The 23,097-nt window shown below is 47.0% G+C and overlaps 1 protein-coding gene across 1 annotated transcript in view; it reads left to right on the forward strand.

The window, feature by feature from the left end:
* The window catches only part of Prim2 (DNA primase subunit 2), a 117,264-nt gene that overhangs the window by 80,040 nt on the left and 14,127 nt on the right, over positions 1 to 23,097 (forward strand). Inside the window, exons 10-12 of the mRNA XM_042696951.1 lie at positions 5,791 to 5,976; positions 20,941 to 21,067; positions 22,354 to 22,436. Coding sequence (XP_042552885.1) covers positions 5,791 to 5,976; positions 20,941 to 21,067; positions 22,354 to 22,436 — 396 coding nt within the window. The remainder of the gene's footprint in view (positions 1 to 5,790; positions 5,977 to 20,940; positions 21,068 to 22,353; positions 22,437 to 23,097) is intronic.

Raw genomic sequence — 23,097 nt, forward strand, 5'->3', positions numbered from 1 at the left:
TGCAGTAGTTTCAGAGATTCAGGTTTAATGTTAAGGTCTTTAATCCATTTTGAGTTGATGTTGGTGCATGGTGATAGGCTGGGGTCCACTTTTAGTTTTCTGCATGTGGCCGCCCAGTTTTCCCAGCACCAGCGGTTGAAGAGGCTGTGTTTCTTCCATTGTATGTCTTTGGCTCCTTTGTCGAATATCAGCTGGCTGTAGGCCTGTGGATTTATATCTGGATCTTCTATTCTGTTCCATTGGTCTTCGGGTCTGTTTTTGTGCCAGTACCATGCTGTCTTTGTGATTATAGCTCTGTAGTAGAGTTTGAAGTTCGGCATGGATAGCCCTCCCATATTGTCTTTATCCCCTAGAATTGTTTTGGCTATTCTAGGTCTTTTGTTGTTCCATATAAATTTTTGGACTGTTTTCTGTATTTCAGTGATGTACGTCATTGGGATTTTAATAGGAATTGCATTGAATTTGTATATTAGTTTTGGAAGTATCACCATCTTTACTATATTAAGTCGGCCTATCCAGGAGCATGGGAGGTCTTTCCATTTCCTAGTGTCTTCTGCAATTTCTTTCTTTAACTTTTTATAGTTCTCATTAAATAGTTCTTTTACATCTTTGGTTAGGTTAATTCCTAAATATTTTATTTTTTGGGAGGTTATTGTGAATGGGGTTGCTCCCTTTATTTCCCTCTCTTCCTGTGCGTTATCAGTGTATAGGAAGGCAACTGATTTTTGTGGGTTTATTTTGTATCCTGCTATTTTGCCGAAGTGACTTATGATTTCTAAGAGTTTGGGGATGGAGTTTTTGGGATCGTGGAGGTATAGTATCATGTCGTCTGCAAAAAGGGATAGTTTCACTTCTTCTTTCCCTATGCGGATCCCTTTAATGTCTTTTTCTTGCCTTATTGCCCTGGCTAAGGGTTCTAGGACTATGTTGAAGAGGAGTGGAGACAGTGGGCATCCTTGCCTTGTTCCTGTTTTTAGGAGGATTGGTTGTAGCTTTTCCCCATTAAGTATAATATTGGCTATTGGTCTGTCATAAATGGCTTTTATTGTTTTTAGAAATGTTCCTTCTATTCCTATTTTCTCCAGAGCTTTTAGCATGAATGAATGTTGAATTTTATCAAAGGCCTTTTCTGCATCTGTGGCGATAATCATGTGATTCTTGACCTTGGCTCTGTTGATATGCTGGATTACATTTATTGACTTACGTATGTTAAACCATCCCTGTGTCTCTGGGATGAAGCCTACCTGATCATAGTGTATTATTTTTTTTATGTGTTTCTGGATTCTGTTAGCTAGAATCTTGTTAAGGATCTTTGCATCTGTGTTCATCAAGGAGATTGGCCTGTAATTCTCCTTTTTGGTTGGGTCTTTGCCTGGTTTGGGGATGAGTGTGATATTGGCTTCGTAGAATGAGTTTGGGATAGCTCCCTCCTTCTCTGTTTCTCTGAAGAGCTTGAGGAGTATGGGTATTAGTTCTTCTTTAAAGGTCTTATAGAATTCTGCTGTGAATCCATCTGGTTCTGGGCTTTTTTTTGTTGGAAGACTTTTGATAGCTTCCTGTATCTCATAGGATATTGGCTTATTTAATTGGTTAACTTCTTCTTTGCTCAGTTTGGGTAACTTGTATTTCTCTAAAAATGCATCCATTTCCACCAGATTTTCTTCCTTTAGAGAGTATAGCTTTTGAAAGTAGTCTGTTAGAATTGTTTGGATATCTTGTGTACGTGTTGTGATGTTTCCCGTGGCATCCCTAATCCTATTAATATGGGTTTCCTCTCTTCTTTTTTTAATTAATCTTGCCAACGGGCCATCAGTTTTGTTTATTTTTTCAAAGAACCAGCTTTTTGTTTGGTTTATATTGGTTATGGTTTTCTGATTTTCTAATTGGTTAATCTCTGCTCTCAATTTGGTTATCTGGCTTCGTCTAGTAGCTTTAGGTCCCATTTTTTCTTGTTTTTCTAGCTGTTTTAGTTGCAACATGAGATTATTTACTTGGTCTGTCTCCTTTCTCTTGATGTGGGCACTGAGGGCAATAAATTTGCCCCTCAGGACTGCTTTTGCTGTGTCCCACAAGTTTCTTTGTGAGGTGTTTTCATTTTCATTGAGTTGTAGGAAATGCTTTATTTCTTCTCTGATCTCTTCTGTTACCCAGGCCTTGTTAAGGAGTGTGCTGTTCAATTTCCATGTATTAGAGAAATTTCTGCGGTATGCTTTGTTATTGAGAGCTAGCTTGATTCCACTGTGGTCAGATAGGATACAGGGGATTATGTCGATCCCTTTGTATTTGCTTAAGTTCCTTGCATGAACTGTGATATGGTCTATTTTGGAGAAAGTTCCATGAGCTGCTGAGAAGAATGTGTACTGTGTTGTTTTAGGGTGAAATACTCGGTAGATGTAATTCCGCTTGAAGTATGGCCTCACTTAATTCGGTAGCTTCTTTGCCAATCCTCTGGTTGGTAGACCTGTCCTTTGGTGAGAGTGGCGTGTTAAAGTCTCCTAGTATTATCGTATTGGGATCTATTTTATTCTGTAAGTTTGAGAGCATTTGTTTAACATATCTGGGTGTACCGATATTTGGGGCATATAAGTTGATGATGGTTATATCCTCCTCTTGGAGTGTTCCCTTTATTAATATGTAGTGTCCGTCCTTGTCTTTCTGTACTGATTTTAATGAAAAGTTTATTTTGTCAGATATCAGGATAGCTACACCTGCTTTCTTACTGGGGGCATTTGATTGGTAGATCCTTTTCCACCCCTTCACTCTGAGTTTGTTTGTATGTTTGGCTGAGAGGTGGGTCTCCTGAAGGCAACAGATGGATGGGTCTTGTTTTCTGATCCAGTCCTCAGTTCGTTTTCTTTTAATTGGCGAATTCAGCCCATTTATATTCAGAGAAAGTATAGAGAGATGCATTGTAGTCCCTGCCATTCCGTTTTCCTAAGTTTTTCTTCTTTCCTTTCCTCCTGTGCTTGCTCAGTTAGACTTTGAGTAATGCCTGTTTGGGGCAGGTCCCAGTTCCTGGTTGCTTTCTTCAGGTTGTGTCCCCCCTCTTAGAATTCTTTGTAATGCTGGCTTAATGTTTATGTATTCATTTAGTTTTTCTTTGCTATTAAAAGTTTTCAGTTCTCCATCGAATGTGAATGCTAGCTTTGCCAGGTATATCAGTCTGGGTTGGCAGTTATTGGCTCTCAGGGCTCATATGGTGCTTTCCCAGGCTTTTCTTGCATTCATTGTTTGTGTGGAGAGATCTGCAGTGATTCTAATTTTTTTCCCGTTGTAGTATAGCTCCTTCTTCATTTTTGCTGCATGCAGGATTGTTTCCTTATTATTCAGATCCATCATTTTTACTATAATGTGCCTAGAAGTGTTTCTCCTGGGATCTTGCTTGTTGGGTGTTCGATAAGCTTTTGTGATGTAGTTAAGATGGTCATGGTCGTTTTTGAGGTGGGGAAAATTTTCATTGACTATCTTGTTAAATAGGTGTTGCATTCCCTTGCTCTGGAATTCCTCACCTTCGTCCACTCCGATTATGCGAAGGTTAAATTTTTTAGCATTATCTGCTTGCTCTTGAATTTCCCTTTGGTTTAATTTGAGTGATTTTTCCATATCTGTCACTTTTTGGTCCAGTTGGTGTATTCTGTCTTCCGTATCTGACACTCTACCTTCCATTTCATTCACTCTGTTGACCGTGGCTTCTATTGTGGTTTGCATGGTGGAAATGGATCCCTTTATGGATTCAATGTTGGTTCTCAGAGTACTGATCTCACCTCTCAATGAGGTGAGATCAGTATGCATTACCTCTAATTTGGCGTTTATCTCACTTCTTACTGAGGTTTGTGCAGCTTCTATTTTTGCATCCAACTTTTGTTTGATGTCCTGTATATCTTTTGATAGTTCATCCTTGTGCTCTTTCAATTTCTGATCCATTTCTCGCTTTATTTCTTGAGTCATTGCCTCCAGCAACCCTTGGATGTAGTTTTTGTCTTCCATTCCTGCTTTGCTCCCACTGGGGCTCTCCCCTCCGTGGCTGCTGGCTTTTGAGGTGAGCTTGCTGTCCTGGGTAGTGGTAAACCTTGTGATTTTTCTCTGTGATTTTCACATGGGGGTTCAGGAGACTGCTCTTCAATCTTGTTTTGGTGTGTCTGTCTTTGCTTGGTTGCTGATTCTGTATTGGTAGAGAGAGTCTGTGCCTGATCTGGATTCTGTTGGGAGCCTATTTCCAGCTGCTATTCTGACTTACTTAGGATTCTCAGCTCTCTGCTGTAGATTTCTGGCAATTCCCGCCTTTGGAAGGGTTGAGCAGCCTAGACTGCTTGTGTTTGCTCCTGCGGGTGCTCTTGGGAAGATCAGATGCTCTGGATGCACTCTCCCAAATACTGGAGTCTGCTATGGGCTCCTGATGTGTTTTTGTTTGTTTTGGGCTGGTTGTGGGCTTGAACTCTAGGTTTGGGTGCTGTCCCTCAGCTCTTCAGCTCAAGGCTGGCACCCTACCATTTGAGCCACAGCCCCACTTCTGATCCTTTTTGCTTTGTTCAGGCGCCGGTCCCCGGGCCTGGTTCCGGCCCCAGCCTGGAGCGCGCTCGTTAGGCCTGTGCTAATGTGTATACCACGTAGGTTATGCAGCCTGGAGGACACAGTTCAAATTTCTTCTACTGTTGGTAGTCTTGACCCAGGGGCGCTGTTCCTGGCTTGGGCATTTAAGCTCCCTTCCAGGGGCGCTCTTGCTCTGGCCTGGCCAGCAGAGTGTGCTCCACCGGCTGGTGGAGCTCTCGAACAGTTCCCAGTTTTCGTGGGTCCTGTGGTCCGGGTGTTGGGGTAGGGAGTCTAGGTCAGGGTCTGGGGATTCCCTCCAGCTCTGGTCTCCCTTGAGGGATTCACTGTCCCCTGTTGGGTACTCACCCTGTAGGTCGGCAGTTGTTGTTGCAATCCGAGTTCAGTTGGGGTGGTTGCAGGCTGGGTTGGGCGGCCCCCCGCCGGGTAGTTGCGATCGCGATTGGGCGGGTGGTCTGCCGACAGGTCCCTTTGTGGCGCTGCTGGTGCTGGGCGGCTTTGGCGGGATGGAGCCTCTCCGCTCCGGTGGAGAGTGAGGGGTGGGGGTGGGATCCTCGTGGAGACTCCCGGCTGGTAGGTTTCTCTGTTCCTGGCGATCCGCTGTTCTGCAATCCGGTACCTGGTGATCTGCAAGCAGCCCCCTGTGTCTCTGTGGCTCCGGCAGCCCCCGCCGGGCCGGCTGGCCGGCGGCTTGGCGCACTGCCGCGCGGCCAGTAAAGGTTGGGGGAGGGGTCTTCGCTCTTCTCTGTTCTGAATTTCTTCTTTTCCTCTCTTTCTTTTTTTGTTATTTTCCACCTCTGGTTTTTCTCTGAGTGTTCGTCTTTTTGTTGTTGTCGGTCTCTTGGGGAGATTAAACGTTGGAACTCGAACTCTCTTTTTGGTTGGAGAGAGCTGTGGCGTTTCCCTACTGCCCCGTCGCCATCTTGGTCCCCCCTCTGCTTGTTGATTTTTAAAAATATTTTATTGTGAAAATACCGTACAGAGGAGTTACAGTTACATGGGCAAGGTAACGAGTACATTTCTTATCAAGCATTGTTGCCTCCTCTTTTGTTTCCCTTCCCATCCCTTCCCGGGGAGGTGCAGGTCCTGCAGCCAGCCTGGATCCGAAGCGGCAGCTGTTCTCTTCAAAGGATGCCAGGAAATCAGTGGTCACAGCGAAAGTGGCAGGGTCAGAGGAGGCCCGCCCCTCCTCCCGAGGGACCCAGCAGGCCCTCTGCCTGACCCAGTGCGTTTCCTCCCTAGCTTGCCGCCACGTCCTTCCCGCCCTGCATGCGCCACATGCACAGGGTCCTGCGCGAGAGCCACCACCTGAGGCACGGGGGCCGGATGCAGTACGGCCTCTTCCTGAAGGGCATCGGCCTCACCCTGGAGCAGGCCCTGCACTTCTGGAAGCAGGAGTTCGTCAAAGGAAAGATGGGCCCAGACAAGGTAATTCTGAAAGGTCAGGGCGGTAAGGAAAAGTCCCTTCATTCAAAAAATGAAACAGTCTGCTGATGGTACACTTGCTGAAACAGAGTTGAACATTCTAGACGGTAAGTGTGTCTCAAACCTCAAAATGTCATCTAATATGTCCTCAATGAAAAATGGGCAGTGGGGTCCTCTTCGGAGGGTTGTACCACAGTAATTACAGGACAAATCACTGAGTTACCGTTCTGCAAGAGTGTGTGGTTTGTGTCTACGTGCTCAGGTGTTTGGGTACCATGCATGCACGCGTGCACACATGCACGTAGGCAGTGCACACACATACATAATACCATCTTGAGGACCAGGTGATGCTCTGAACAAATAAAGCTAAAGTAGTTTCAGTGTTTTCTGTTGTGTTTGCAGAGTTGCTGGGCAGCAGTTGCTGTCAGTACCTTCATTGCAGAGTTGCTGGCAGCAGTCTTTGTCAGTCTGCCTTTAACCTGTGCAGAGTTGCTGGGCAGCAGTTGCTCGCTGTCATTCTGCCTTTAACCTGTGCAGAGTTGCTGGGCAGCAGTCGCTGTCAGTCTGCCTTTAACCTGTGCAGAGCACTGAAATTCTCTCTCCTGCTCCTGTCACGCTTTATCTGAAAATATTTCCTGAAAAGAGTAATACAGAATTGAGAATGTTCACCAAGTAACTATAAGTGTCTCGTATTAGTTTGCTAGGGTTTCCATAGCAAAGTCCCAAAGACTGGTCACTTAAACAACAGAAATTTATGTCCTCCGAGTTCTAGAGTCTGGACTTCCAAAGCCAAAGTGTTGGCAGCCCAGGACCTCTCCAGCTGGCAGATGGGCTGCACTAATGCCATCTTTGCTCTCTGCATTCCCCTTGGTTCTGCTGCTGGTGCCTACAGCGACATTGAGCCTGTGGTCCCATGCAGCCTTGACCCCTCCTCCAGCACAGACACTGAGCCTGTGGTCCCAGGCAGCCTTAGCTCCTCCTCCAGCACAGACACTGAGCCTGTGGTCCCGTGCAGCCTTGACCCCTCCTCCAGCACAGACACTGAGCCTGTGGTCCCAGGCAGCCTTAGCTCCTCCTCCAGCACAGACACGCTGCATCCCAGGATCCTCAGCTTGAAGACAGCCTGTCTTCATGGCTATGTGAGTCAAAATTTATTCTTAGAAACACGTAAATCCAAAGCATGTCTTTTTTCATTTTTGGCCAATCAGTCTTGGAGCTTGAACTTAGGGCCTGGGTGCAGTAGCTGGACTTTTTTTGCTCAAGGCTAGTACCCTACCACTTGAGCCCCAACCCCACTTTTGGCTATGAGGTTGTTAACTGGAGACAAGAGTCTCAGGAACTCTTCTGTCTGGACTGGCTTTGAATCAGAATCCTTGTATCTCAGCCTCCTGAGTCGCTAGGCTTATAGGTGTGAGCCAGCAGTGCCCAGCTTACGTCATTTTTACTCGCATACTGGAGCCTAGCATTTGCCGGCATGCGTGGTCTCACTCCAGGTGATTCAGGAGACCTTGAGGTTTTCTTGCTTCTCCAGGAAGTGCCCTCTCCCTCCCCACTGTGCTAGAGGCGCAAGGTCCCCTTTGTTTCTGTGGGTGATGCACTTCCTATTAACCTTGATCTCTTCTGTGCCTGGCTTGAGGGGCTACCCCCTCCCTCTCCAGGGACGCTGTGGCTGCAGGAGTGCTCCCTGCTCCGTGGTCCTCGCTCTCAGCCCCCTCCGGCTCTGTCCCTCCCCCTGCCCAGCCTGCCTTGCACATTTAGGCAGTGTGTCTGTGTGTTTTATTGTTTCCAAGTCCTTACTGCAAAGAACTGGAGCCAAGATGACTTCCAGAAAGTACCTTTCGTAAGCCACTTTCTGTTTCTTACTGTTAGGCAATTTATGGCTCTCCTAGGAATATTACCCCCAAATCCATCCTTATTAATGGGTCCTTTCCAAGGAGTCACAGCTTAAACATTATTTTAGCACAATTTTATGGTGATTATTATCTGCTACAGTTTTATGTAGTTTAATTATTAACTTATTGATTGTGTCTTGAGGCCTTTTACAAAAAGGATGCAATTTGAATAATGCTGTGATGAAGCCATTCAATCTGTTTATAACCCTCTTATGTCTTATTCCAACCAGCAGTAGCTCCTTTCTCTGGATAACAGGGCATGCCCTTTTGTGTAAATACTGTTTTGAAAGCCATATTTTGCTCTGATTAGATTTTCCGATCCAAGGTCATTCATAGAATCTTGTGTATTTTAAGGACAGTTTTTATCTACGTGATAGTATGTATGAATTTGTTACCTAGGAAAAAGGGGGAGAATGCAAGAAGGGGGTAGGATGGAAGGGAGGGAGCAGACAAGTGAAGAGGTAGGGGAGGGAGGCAGTCAGGAATCCCCTGGAGGGCCACAGAATTAGGAAAAGTAAGGGAAGGGGGTAAGAATGTTGAGAATGGTGATCAAGATGCACTGTACTCATAAACTTCTGTTACACGGCAGCTCCTTTGTACAGCTACTTAGAGACAACAAAAATCTTCTGGTACAGGAGAATTCCTGCCTGTCACTAGGCAGCCAGATGAGAGCACTGTGAGCACTCGGGATGGACAGGTTTGGTGAACTGCCCCGGTGAGGGCTGAGAGCCTTTCATAGGAATGTTTCCCTTGAGCCCAGCCCCTGTCGGCCCTTTCCTGAGCACCAGTGTGCCGGAGCATTCCCCTCAGCACCCCGTTAGGCCCCGAGACTTAGTGTCTAAATAGCAGTGATGGTGTGAAGCACTGTGTTCTCCCTACCACCCCTCTGCGTCAGACGGAGGCTCAGCACCTGGTCTTTCTGCGGGTACTCAGGGTGCTCAGAACACAGTCTTGCTGTGAACACTCAGCATGCTCAGAACATGGTCTTTCTGCGGGTACTCAGGGTGCTCAGAACAGGGTCTTGCTGTGAACACTCAGCGTGCTCAGAACACGGTCTTTCTGCAGGTACTCAGGGTGCTCAGAACATGGTCTTGCTGTGAACACTCAGCGTGCTCAGAACATGGTCTTTCTGCATGCACTCAGGGAGCTCAGAACATGGTCTTTCTGCATGCACTCAGTGTGCTCAGAACATGGTCTTTCTGCATGCACTCCGGGTGCTCAGAACATGGTCTTTCTGCATGCATTCAGGGTGCTCAGAACATGGTCTTTCTCAGTGTGCACTCAGACTATTGCTCTTCCATACAAGTTGCCAGCTGTGCTAGTGTGTTTTGTTTTGCTTCCCTTCCTATTGAATTTTATAACAAAAGCATACAATTTATTTTAAAAATATAATAGAGGCCAGGTAGATGACTTACGCTTACAATTCCACCAACTTGAGAGACAACACTCAAGACCATGGGTCGAAGCCCGTTCGTGCAGAAAGTTCACGTGACCTCCATCTCAACAAAGAAGCGAGGCCTGTGGCACACACCTGCAGTCCTGGCTCCATGGTCAGGAGGACTGCAGGAGGGGCTGGCCCAGGCAGGTTCAGTGACTCCATTAAGTAGCACAGGATGGTGTGCCTGGTCCTCCCAGCTGCTCAGGGTGGGGGGGGGGGGATGGAGGCTGAGGCTGCTCTGCTCAGGGTGAGGGGGGAGATGGAGGCTGAGGCTGGTCCGTGTAAATGTCAGATGTCCTGGGGCTCTAGGACAGGATCTGGTGATATTCACTGGAGTTTTTTTTTTTGGGGGGGGGGGGGTCCGGTCGTGGGGCCTGAACTCTGGGCCTGGGCGCTGTCCCTAAGCTCTTCAGCTCAAGGCTAGCGCTCTACCACTTGAGCCACAGTGCCAGTTCCGGCTTTTTCTGCTTACCTGGTGCTGAGGAATTGAACCAGGGCCTCATGCATGCAAGGCAAGCGCTCTACCACTGAGCCACCTTCCCAGCCCTTCACTGGAGTTTTATACCATATCTTGAGACGTGACTGCTTCCCGTGCACAGTCGATGGGTCATAACTCAAGACCTTTCCAGGAGCCCCTGAGTTAATCGCTGATTTTGAGTATAACAGCCTCGTGATGGACAGTTGCCTTATCTGTCCCAAATACATTGCTAATTTTAAAATAATAAGGATATAATGAATGCACTCAGTACTGAAAATGTATGGAACAGAGCCTCAGCTCTTTAATGATTCAGAATGAACTCCAAGATTTGGAATGCTTCAGGCTGTGAGGGGTGTAATATTGCACGGTAAAGGAAATGCTGGTTGGTAGACCTTTCCAGTTGAGTTACTGTCAGTAAAAGGAGCTTTCACTCTTAAATTAAAAATAATTTGTTTAGCATATCTACTTACTTGCTTCTTCTGTTTATGGCATAAGTCCACATACTGATACTATGATCGTATGGTTTGTTTTGAACTCACACTAACAATGATGGGTAACTGGTAGATTTTATTTACTACTTCATAAAGGAAGGCTGAAGTACTGAATTTTTCAAGTATTTTATTTGACTTGTATATGCCTTAAATTTTTTTATTTTATGTGTATTGCCAAACTATGTAGACACGAGGCCCTTTTTGGTGTAGTGGCAAAGCAAAAGATATTAATGAAAATGTCTTTGGGACATTATTGTGTAGATTTAAAGGAGAGATGTAGTTTTAATTATGCCCTTTAGCTAGTATTCTTGCATTTTGAACTCACACCTCTCTGTATTTCCGTCTGAAACCTGGCTTAAACCACTAACCAGCTCATGGGTCTGCTCAAAGGTTGTGTAAGTTATGCTGAAGGCTACCGAAAGGTGTGTTAAACTCCAGTCCAAAACATACAGAAGTTTGTGGGTAGAAACAATGATCTCTGGGCTTGCGGTGCTCTTTGCTGGACTGACACTAAGGAAGTTCCAGCCTCGAAAGGGTTGGCTCCCGGCCTTACTTCCCCTGTGAAACCAGAGTCCAGCTTGTGATGTGCTATCTTAATAAACTTGATAAGTTTGAAATAAAATAATAGGATTTTAAACATATGTGTGTACTATATATGTATATATACCCTACATGTACACTATATATACACACTATATACATTTATACCATATGTAATATGTAGTATATTACATAGTATATTATGTGTAATATATAGTATATTTAGAGTGTGCTATATATATATACACACACACTATATATCTATGTATATGTATGTACATACGGGATTTTTAAGAAAAACGCCTTTGTTTTTCTTTTGGCTTGTCTGCTGTGTCTTTATGGACTCATAGCTCTGTGCTGGCTAGGAAGGGTTTCTGCCACAGGAGCTATCCCTCTAGCCCTTTTTGATCTGGTTATTTATCACATAGGCCTTTGCTTTAAGCCAGCCTATACCATGATCCCTCATTTATTCTTGCTTAATTCAGACTCTCAACAGATTGGGTGATGTGCTCCTCATGTTGAGGAGAGCCATCAGTTTTTGTTTTGTTTTGTTTTGTTTTTGTGGTGTGGAGCTTGAACTCTGGGCCTGGGCGCTGTCCCTCAGCTCTTTAGCTCAAGGCGAGCGCTGTACCACTTGAGCCACAATGCTACTTGTGGTTTTCTGGTGGTTTATTGGAGATTTTCCTGCCCGGGCTGGCTTTGAACTGCGATCCTCAGATCTCAGCTTCCCGAGTAGCTAGGATGAGAGGCGTGAGCCACCAGTGCCCAGCTGGAGCCATCAGTTTTCTAAGCATGCTGATCCAAATATTGTCCCATCTGGAAACGACTAGACAACGCTGGAAACAGATACATACTGGCGCCCATCATCACAGATGCTATACACAGTGTGCTGTATACTAAAGTGTGTCCTCTAAAACCAGGTATCTGCTTGCTCTCGCTTCTCCCTTTTTTAAGAGTAATATTTAGGTAGCTGCACAAAGGAATTTAAATTCAGCAAATCCATTCATAAGTACAATGCATCTTTACCACCCTTTCCATCCTTCTCCATCACCATTCCCAACCTCACCTAGACCCTCAAGTTACATGAGTCCATGTTCACATCTGTGCTTTGAATATAATGACTGCGTCTGCTCACCCCTCTCTCTCCATTCACCTGCCCCTTTTTCCTTCCTCCCTCCTCCTGATAAAACAGGCATTTTCTTAGATTGTCACAGTAACATCATCCTGTTACCACTGGTAGAATCAACAGTGCGTCTTGGTAGCATCTGTCCAGGCCATTGCCTGAATAAACATCTCTTCATCGGTCTTGTCTGTTTTCCTGGGTCAGGTCCGCACTGGGACACATGCTGTATTCCGCGTCTGGCTCATAAATCTTGGCAACCCATATCTCTTTTTTCTTTCTTTTTCGTTTTTATTTTTTTAGCCCATTAACTTGCTGAAGAAATGAGCCAGTTTTATGAAATGTTTCACACTATAGGCTTCTTTGCTTTCTGGGGTGTCATTTGTTTGTTGTGGTATTTCTCTTTTCCCGTAAGTGAATAGCTTCACTTCAGAAATGCTGTGTAGATTCCAGTTTAAGCATCCTTCCTAAGCGAGGCAGCCTTTCTTTTTCTTTTTTTTTTTTTTTTTTGGTCAGTCGTGGGGCTTGAACTCTGGGCCTAGGCGCTGTCCCTGCGCTCTTCAGCTCAAGGCAAGCACTCTATCGCTTGAGCCACAGTGCCACTTCTGGTTTTCTAGTGGTTTTTATTGGAGATCAGAGTCTCATGGACTTTTCTGCCCTGGCTGGCTTTGAACTGTGATCCTCAGCTCTCAGCCTCCTGAGTAGCTAGGATGACAGGCGTGAGCCAGCAGTGCCCGGCTCCTTCTAGCGTCCCTTGGAGTTGTCAGACCCTCATCTTACACCTTTATGCACTGAGTGACCCTTCCCCGGTCAGTTACGTTACTTCTTTTTCTAAATTTGTCCATTGGAATTCTGTAAAGAACATTGCCAGCCATCATCAAGAATACAAACACCAACAGATGCCGGTGCAGCTGTAGAGAAAAGGGAACCCTGGTGTACTGTTAGTGGGAATGTGAACTGTCAGCCACTCTGGAGACAGAACTACCTATGATCCAGTAATTCCACTCTTGGGCAGAGTATAGCAAAGCCACCCTTATCACCATGTTCATTGCAGCCCTGTTCACCACAGCTCAGGTGTGGAAACAGCACAGCGCCCCCTCAGGGGACGAATGCATCAAGAAAATGTGGTATATATACAAAATGGAAATCTACTCATCCATTGGGAAGAATGATACTGCATCATTTGCAGGAAAATGGGTGGACCTGGAAAAAAATCATGTTACATGAAGTAAGTCAGGCTCCAGAGACAAAGGATGCATGTTCTTCATATGTGGAAGCTACAACTAATATATAAATATGTAGGTGCACACATACAGGTTTCTATGCAAGTGCACACTGATGTGTTAATCCAAGTACAGTATTTGCAGAGGAGAAGTCAAGTGGTGTAATTGCTTATGAAATAACACCCAGTCCAACAACATGAATACCAGGACACTGGCACCTGAAAGGTGTGGTTTGGGGTTAAGGGGAGGAAAGGGTAGACGAATGGAGAGCAAATAGGAGACTGCAGTCATAATACTCACTGCAAGTCTTATGCAATTAAGACAATAAGGGAGGAACTGAGTTGGAAGAGGGGGGAGGAGGGTGGCATTGTCAGAGTGCACGGTGCCTACACGCCAGTGTGTTGCACGGCAACTCCTTTCTGTGATGAAAGACAATAAAAATACACTTAGAGCTTCTGGTTTCCTGATCCAGTGCCTGACCTTTACCGGCAGCCCTATTGGCGTCTGTCTCACGGTCTCTCACGGGGCTCAATGAAGTCGGCACCAGCAACGTGCTTGGCACATACTACTTATTCAGTGCCACTTAGGTTTTCAGAAATGCATCTGTCCCCGGGTGATGACTTTACTTCTAGCAAAGTATCAGAAGAACTATACAAGTGTGGGTGTGTGGGAGACAGTGTTCTCTGCACTGCTGTTGTGGACAGTGGTGATGATAGTGTGAGAGGAGGTGGTGTGGTCTGTGCTGCTGATGTGGACAGTGGTGGTCGTGTGAGAGGAGGTGGTGTGTGGTCTGCACTGCTGATGTGGACAGTGGTGGTCGTGTGAGAGGAGGTGGTGTGTGGTCTGCACTGCTGATGTGGACAGTGGTGGTTGTGTGAGAGGAGGTGGTGTGTGGTCTGCACGGCTGATGTGGACAGTGGTGGTCGTGTGAGAGGAGGTGGTGTGTGGTCTGCACTGCTGTTGTGGACAGTGGTGGTCGTGTGAGAGGAGGTGGTGTGTGGTCTGCACGGCTGATGTGGACAGTGGTGGTCGTGTGAGAGGAGGTGGTGTGTGGTCTGCACGGCTGATGTGGACAGTGGTGGTCGTGTGAGAGGAGGTGGTGTGTGGTCTGCACGGCTGATGTGGACAGTGGTGGTCGTGTGAGAGGAGGTGGTGTGTGGTCTGCACTGCTGTTGTGGACAGTGGTGGTCGTGTGAGAGGAGGTGGTGTGTGGTCTGCACTGTTGATGTGGACAGTGGTGGTCGTGTGAGAGGAGGTGGTGTGTGGTCTGCACGGCTGATGTGGACAGTGGTGGTTGTGTGAGAGGAGGTGGTGTGTGGTCTGCACTGCTGATGTGGACAGTGGTGGTCGTGTGAGAGGAGGTGGTGTGTGGTCTGCACTGCTGATGTGGACAGTGGTGGTCGTGTGAGAGGAGGTGCTGTGTGGTCTGCACTGCTGATGTGGACAGTGGTGGTCGTGTGAGAGGAGGTGGTGTGTGGTCTGCACGGCTGATGTGGACAGTGGTGGTCGTGTGAGAGGAGGTGCTGTGTGGTCTGCACTGCTGATGTGGACAGTGGTGGTCGTGTGAGAGGAGGTGCTGTGTGGTCTGCACGGCTGATGTGGACAGTGGTGGTCGTGTGAGAGGAGGTGGTGTGTGGTCTGCGCTGCTGATGTGGACAGTGGTGGTCGTGTGAGAGGAGGTGGTGTGTGGTCTGCACGGCTGATGTGGACAGTGGTGGTCGTGTGAGAGGAGGTGGTGTGTGGTCTGCGCTGCTGATGTGGACAGTGATGATCGTGTGAGAGGAGGTGGTGTGTGACCTGCACTGCTGATGTGGACAGTGATGGTCGTGTGAGAGGAGGTGCTGTGTGGTCTGCACTGCTGATGTGGACAGTGATGGTCGTGTGAGAGGAGGTGCTGTGTGGTCTGCACTGCTGATGTGGACAGTGGTGATGATTGTGTGAGAGGAGGTGGTGTGTGACCTGTGCTGCTGATGTGGACAGTGATGGTTGTGTGAGAGGAGGTGGTGTGTGGTCTGCACTGCTGATGTGGAGTGGAGTAAGTCTCTTTATTCCTGAGTTTTATGTTATCTGTAAAATGGTGTTTGCTAAGTATTAAAGGACTTAAGCAACACAAAATAATAATATACGTGCAGCATCTACAGCAGAGTAAATGCTCACTTAGTAGTGGTTATGGTTAGAAAATAACTGCAGGAAGTAAGCCACGGGCTGTGATCTGTGAATTGAGAGTTGCCACAAACCCTACTTGTTGCTTGTGTCAGGTTCCTGGATGTCTAGCTCAGAGACAGGAGGGCACTGTGCAAGGCATCATCAAACTGCTGTCCCAAGACATCTGTGCTGGCAATTTACAATGTATTTTTGGGGAAAAATCTATTTGATGTATATAATGCTAGAGCAATAAAGAACGAGTTCCCTTGCATTGAGGTATCAAAAGTATAAATCAAGAATACATGGAAAGCAGTTCTCACACTTTCACCTTTGAACCCTTTCCCTTTAGAATACCTGTTCTGTCTGGTAAAAGATTTTGCATAAATTTAGAGTTTTATTTAGCTATCATTTTGAGTTTTAAGATGGCAAAATTAGAAATGACACCTCTTCTCAAATTATTATCAAAGCTAAACTCCGTCTGTTACCAAGATGGTAATGAGCAGGAATGGTGGGTGTGTTCCCAGGGTCTCTGCACCCTGTGTGTGACCAACAGGAAAAGCGCGTGAGCGTGCTCTCCTGAGTGAGGAACACACAGTCAGGCTCATGAAGCCCAGTATGTTTGAGGGTCTAGCAGATTTGGAAAAATTGGTATTACTGATTGGGTTTGTGGTGTCTGAAGTCTTTAAGTTCCCTGACTTTTGTAGTCTGATTCATTGGGTGTGAAGTGTGTATTTAAATGCACTGTCAGTGACCACTAGAGGGCAGCCAGGGGTAACCACTTATCAGGTGCTATTTTCTTCAGAGGTGTTTTGACTTGAGGCCTCAGAGCGTGTGCGTGCGTGCGTGCGTGCGTGCGTGTTGGGGTCCTGGCGGGAGGAGGCAGTGTAGCCTTGGATGTGTGATGGAGTGAAGAGGAAAGGCACCTGCAGGTGAAGGAGCGGCCGTGTGCTCAGCCTTCTCCATGCCTCTGTCGTCAGAGACCAGCTCCTTCCTTCCCTCCCTCCAGGTAGCCGGCAGCGCTCTGGATGGGAGCGTGTGGCTCTAGATCTCTGTCGCGTTTGCAGGCCGTGGTGACAGCGTGCGTGGCTCGGGCCACGGCGCCATGTTAGGTGCAGGCCCTCATCACACCGGTAATGTCGCCAGTCAAGGTAGACGTTCGCGGAAATAGGCAGTGTGGGTCAGATAAGAAACTATGAGGGGAAATGGAGTGAAAATAGATAATGAGGGTGGGGCCGATCTAGCCGAAGTGAAATAAATGGATCTAATTCTTCAAAAACTGTTTTTAAATCACCTTTTCCGTGTGTGTGAAGAGGAGAGCCTCTGCCTGGATAGGGGCGGCGGCTTAGCACAGCCTCTGCTGTAGACCTGGGTGAGGTTTTCACCCTGCTCCTCTCGTTGCTGAGAGAAGACCGACATCACACGCACTGACTCATCCCGGGCCAGACTTTCCACGTCAGTCAGCCTGCCCACTAGGGTTTTGGTGAGACTTGTTTTACGTTGGCTGTTGAGGTAGCCGACTGCCCATGAATGCTTCCCTTCACGGGCTTCAGATTTGGCAAGTCAGAGCTGAATCGTCAGTCTCCTGTCCTTCCTGTTAGGAATGTGACATTCCTACCAAGAATAAGGAAGACTGTTCTAAAACAAGAGCACCAGGACCATGCTGAGAGGCCTAGCCTCAGCCCGTCCCTTCCTAACTCCAGGCCTACTCGACTATCAGAGAGCCACGAGAATGGCCATATAGCACCCAACACCAAGCCCACTGTCCCTCGGGCGAATTACCGGGGCCTTGGTTTAAACAGCATGCTAAGTTATAATACTCACTTTTAGGAATTTGCTTTATCTCTCTTGTTAACAAAGAATTAAATCCTAAGGCTGCATTTCCAGTCCTCTGATACAATCCAGTTTATAAATGTATGTTACAAAAGGGATGTTCAAAACTCAAGCCAAGCTGGGGTGTGGCCTGGTGGGGCACAGGTGAGTAGACTCTTACTCCTGTGGCAAGTGTGAAGCCCTGGCTCTCCCCCCATGCTCCACTTAACAGTAATTCAGCGCATGTTTGTCCCAGTAAACACTTAGTGAGTGTGTGTGGGCACCGGGCAGCACCCAGGGCTGAAGGCCGACTCACCCACAGAAGCTGTGGACGTAGCGGCTACCCTGCACAGCCAAGATCCAGTCCAGCCCTCGGATTCCAGAAGATAACTTTCCTAAACCTCTAGATCCCGTTGCTAGCTTAATAAGCAATGCTGTGATCTCCTGTTTGCCTTTCTCTGACTTGGTGCTCACTTCTCATGTCCCAACTAGAAAATTACCAAAATGGTGCCATCTGAAGGAAACTGGCTAATGTACACGCATGCCGAAACACTAGTCAGTGTTTTTCAGTTGAGATTTTTAACTTCTCAGTTTGCCATACTTTTTACTCAGGACTCTTGGTAACTTTGAACTCAAATACGTGACAGTGTGTTCCTTCCTGCTCTGAAGAGGTGGCACCTGTTTCTCCGGCCTCAAGCATGGCTAGCTGCGGCTCAGCCGTCTGCGGGGCCGGGCCTGCAGCCGGCAGGGGACGGTAGTTGTGGATAAGGGACACTTGGTTGTCTATTTTTTCTCTCCATTTATAATTCTGTGGTATCTTTTTTAGTAGGAAGAGACTAGGATTTATTGTTTTTGTTTTGTTGTTGTTGTTTTGTCAGTTGTGGGGCCTGAACTCTGGGCTAGAGCCACAGCGCCACTTCGGCTTTTTCTGCTTATGTGGTGCTGAGGAATCGAACCCAGGGCCTCATGCATGCAAGGCAAGCGCTCTACCACTGAGCCACCTGTTCCCAACTGAGACTAGGATTTAAATTCCAGCTTTTCTGTTAAGTAAGTGCAGCAGTCTTCCCTTGACTCTTTCCACCTTAGCTCCTCCCTGCTGCACCGGGCTAGTGGACACCTGCCTTCCAAGAGTGGATGAAGGAGGTGTGAAGTGATGCCAGCTCTGCCAAAACATCACCAAATGTCGCCTTGTTTTTATTGCTTATAGCAGCATGCATTTGTACTCCGTGCCCTTTAGGAATGAGGATTCTTGTTGTTGAATGCCTGGCTGAGTAGTGTTGGGATGATGGAGGTCATACAGCCCCAGGTCACAGAGGACCATCAATCAAATCTTGGTTTCTGAGCCTGTCTGGGCACAGTCCTTGTGCTAGAATGTGGACAGACAGAGCGAACCTGCTGACGTGCCTGGACCTGCGTTACTGAGGGAGTGATGCAGAGCTTTGACCCTTGACAGCCTTTCTTAAACTGTGGGTGTCACAGAGGGCGTTTCAAACCCACCTCTTGCCAGGCACGGTGGCGCGCGCCTGTAATCCTAGCTACTCAGAAGGCTGAGCTGGGAGGATCGCTTGAGTACAGGAGTTCTGGGCTGCAGTGCGCTATGCCAATCGGGTGTCCGCACTAAGTTCGGCATCAATATGGTGACCTCACGGGAGCGGGGGAACACCAGGTTGCCTAAGGAGGGGTGAACCAGCCCAGGTCGGAAACGGAGCAGGTCACACCCACCTCTTGAACTGTGGGTGTCACAGAAGGCGTATCAACCCACCTCTCAGCAGAACACAGGGGTCCTTCCATTGAACATTTCTGAAGTATCACCACTTCCTTCTCATTTCCTGACAATAATATTGTGCTTTAGCTCTGCTCTCAGCAGAAATCTGAGGCAAGAAGTTCTGTGCATGCCCTGGGGTTGTTTCCTGGGCTGGAGGTGAACCTGCAGTTGACACTGTTTTAAGAGAACTCCTAGGAGTATTCATTCTGATACATTTCATTGTAAAATAGAACCTAGTGTACAATTTAATTCTACACAAACTGATTTGCATAGATTGTATACATATAATTATAGTACATGATCATAACGTCAGCATTTTATAGTGGTTAAAGGACCTTTACATAAAGGTCACGTGTCATTATTACAGTATTCTACTTGAAGGGGAAAAGCCAAGGTAATTTAATTAGCAGGTGGGTGGCAGCTAGGACCCCAGTCTGTTATCTCTGTGATACCTTGCTGCTCCCGTGGGAAACAATGCCCAGTATGAACGCTTGTGGAGCAGCATCACGACAAGCAATTTGCTGAGTTATGAAAATAGCAGCAATGACTTTCAGCTGAGTCACAAACTTCACAGACTTGAGGGTTAGGAGATTTCTCTAAAATGACAACTGGAAAGTATAAATAGAGCTAATCCACAGATCAAGGCCTACTGGAAAAGCAAATTCAGGGCAGCCTGACTAAAGTTTGTGAAGTATAGAATCTTGTCCCTTCCTGCTCTTGTTGAAGGAAATCAGAGGTGTCTTCTACCCTGTGTGCAGTCTATGTCCCTCTTATTCAGTTGCCTGTACATGACAGACACAGTCAAAGCATCTGTTGAGTCTTGCTGATGGTCTTGCTAACCACTGTGTTACATTACGCGTGAGACATGAGAAGGTGAGCAGAAAGGGAAAGAGTACCAGCTGAATCCGTGTAAGTGCCCAAGTACACGGGCCTCCCGTGTGCACAGGACGCTACCTGTGGCTGCCTGCCTTGGTGTTGGCAGGGTGTCCACTGTGGTGGGAGGCCTGCATTTGCCTCATGGTAAAAGGCCACTGAAGTTTGGAGGAAGAGGTTCTTCTGATGTGGGTTCCAAGCTGAAGTGTCATGTGAAGGAAAGAATTACATTGTAAGAAGATTTAATTGGAATCGATGAGTTTCAGTGTCTCTACTGACAGTGCAGACTCAGGAGAAGAATAGGAGCTTTGGAATCATACTTAGCTATGCCTGACTTTCAACTCTGCGGTTTATGTAATGGCTAGATTATGTCACATAGCCTCGTCCTTTTGAACTTCGGAGAACTATGATGATTTAAATGACTGAGTGGGATTACATTTTCAAAAGCACCTAGCAAAACGCCTGGTGGCGTCTCAGTGCCTTTCAGTGAGTGTCAGTGTGCTTCTCTGCCGAGCCTCACTCACTGCAGAGTTCCTCCTCTGTGCTTGTTTCATGGGCAGGAGACAGGGAATGGCTTCCAAAAGAAGGCCAGTTCATTTGTTCACCAGACATCTGCTGACAGCTTGTTTGTAGGGTGGGAAAGAGGGAAACAGGAATTATTGTAAGCGAAAGAGAGGGTGGGTTGTGGAAGTGAAGGACAGCCAAGGGAAGGCGGCAACGAGTCAACCTGATTTCCATCTAGAAATCAGTCAAGAAAGCAAATGGGATAGTCTTTTCTGGAAAGGATTATTCTTAAATAGAAATCTGTGGGTTTTGTGTCGTGGTGTGCAGATTCAGAAAGCAGATTGCATAGGCACGGCCTCTTTCCTCCCACTGCATGCCGCTGTCACCGCGAGCAGCCAGCCCGCCCGCAGTTGGTGCGGAGGGGGCCCAGTGCACGCGCTGCACCTTTTCTGTGGGCTGTGCCAGCACCAGCTGGCAGATTCTATCTCTGCAAGGTTTGTGTCTTGTTTTTAAAAAACAAAGAACCCGGTGGTGCGAGCAGTGTGAGCGGTGTGAGCAGTGTGAGCGGTGTGAATGTGTATTCCCCCAGATGCACTGAGTTGCAGACAGTTCCACTCTGCATTCTTGTTTCTAGCAGACAACACCAGTGCCTGCTGAGTAACTGTGCCTCTTGGTTTTCTCTCGATCAGTTTGATAAAGGTTACTCTTACAATATCCGCCATAGCTATGGAAAGGAAGGCAAGAGGACCGACTACACACCCTTCAGCTGCATGAAGATCATCCTCACCAACCCGCCAGGCCAAGGGGATTATCACGGTAAGTGTTTCCACGGCTGTGCCCCGTCCAGAGGCGCAGCCTTCCTAGAACGCTGGGACGGTGTTCCTGGCAGGACCTGCACATAGCTTCGGCCAGCCGTCTGTGTCTAGCTGGAGCCTTTACTCTAAGGGTGATTTGTCCTGCTGCTGAAATAGGTCAGGCAAGAGCAGCTCATTCAGCTCATTGCTGCTTGTGCTAGACTCAGCTTCTGGCTTCCAGTCCCCCTGGTTGTCTGCTCCTCTGTCTTCCCTGTGGCCTGCAGGTGTCTTAGAAGACACATGCCGGCTTTTCAAACTTCTTAAAGCTCACCCTCTAGTGGGGTTTTATATTTTGGCAGTTGTAGGGCTTGAAATCTGGGCTCTGTCCCTGAGCTCTTTTGCTCAAGGCTGGTATTCTGCCTCTTTGAGCCACAGCTCCACTTTTGGTTTTCTGATGGTGAAGTGGATAAGAGTCTCATGGACTTCCCTGCCCAGGCTGGCTTTGAACCATGATCATCAGAGCTCAACCTTCTATGAGTAGCTGGGATTATAAGCGTGAACCATCATCAGCCAACCAGTCTAGTTTTGGTACACTTTCAGTTAATGATCAAATAATTGCAAGCATTATTTTAAGAAAGATACTCCAGGTGTCTAGAGTCTTCAGCAAATTTTATCATCATTGATGTGTCTACTGAAATTCAGACTCTTGCATTCAGTTCTCAATGGAGGTATTTTGACGTCACTGCAGTCTCTTATTAGATCTAAAATTTCTATAGAAGTATCCTATTTTTCCATCTCATTTCCCTTCACAACTCTCCCCAATATATATGAGTTTTAGTCCACACAAAAGCAGCGTCCATTTCATACCTGAAAGTAGAGGAGATTGTTACATTTCTCAGAACTTGCACATTTTAGTTTTCTTCCATATTGTCTACTATAGGCCTTGTATATAATTTTTAGACTAGAAAACTGAGCTTCTGTAGTTTGCTAGGTATACTGTGAGAGCAGCTGTATGGTTCTCTGGGCTTGTTGGCAAAAGTAAAGCTGTTTCCTCTTCCTGGTGAATGGACTCCTTAGCCTGAGAGTGTGGTAATGTTTTATGCAACTCTGGAGCCTGTAGTAGCCTGATAACAATACCGCCACGGTGTCATTAGATAAAGAAGGAAAGCTCTTGCACCCATGGGCAATTAACTTCCTTATTAATAAGCTGTTGAGCAATTCTGGGGAGTTAGGTAGTCTCTGCGTGTGGCAGTGTGCTGGGTCTGGGTGAATAACCCTGCTGGTGTGCTGCTTGTTTTCTCTTGTCAGGGTGCCCATTTCGTCACAGTGACCCAGAGCTGCTGAAGCAGAAGTTGCAGTCATACAAGATTTCTCCCGCAGGCATAAGCGAGGTAGGTGGTGTGCTGTCCCCCTGGTGAAGAGGGGCAGGCAGGCTGCTGTCATTCTCAGTGGCGTGCGGTGATGCTGCACACTGCCGGGCCTCACCAGAACTGCCTTCTACAGAAATGAAGTGGAACCCTGAGTGTGGGGGCTTTCCCTGTGCTGGGTTGCCTTTTTATTCTTGGTAGAAAGAGAAGCTGGTGTCCCTTCCCCGGCGTCAGCTGTGCGTTCTGTGGTAGGTTTTACGATTCACTTCTCTTCTGTCAGTGGTGTGTCTAGGAGACACGGCTGTTTCTTGTGTAATCACTGAATAAGCACAAATGTTCTTCATCACTTTGTAAAGACCATCGGGCATGGTGATTCTGAGCTGGTTTGCTTTTATTAGCTGAAAACCTCAACTATGCCAAGCAGCAGGGCCAGGGAGCCTGGGGCTCAGTTCTTCCTTCTCTGCACAGGCTCAGTGGTCCTCCTTTTCTCCCTCAAGTTCAATTCTTCCACCCAAAATGTTGCTGTTAATCTTCACTGACAAATTCAGCTATGAGGTGGCAATGTAAATACTTCATAAGAACCGTTTTCTTGGTACCTACCTTATGGTCCTAAAGTGTGGTAAAAATACAGTAGCTTGGCCAGGCACCGTGACTCACGCCTATAACCGATCTGAGGATCCAGGTG

The sequence above is a fragment of the Dipodomys spectabilis genome, unplaced genomic scaffold (genome assembly GCF_019054845.1).
Source record: "Dipodomys spectabilis isolate Male_0828 unplaced genomic scaffold, ASM1905484v1 ptg000213l, whole genome shotgun sequence".
In the NCBI taxonomy this organism is placed as follows: domain Eukaryota; kingdom Metazoa; phylum Chordata; class Mammalia; order Rodentia; family Heteromyidae; genus Dipodomys; species Dipodomys spectabilis.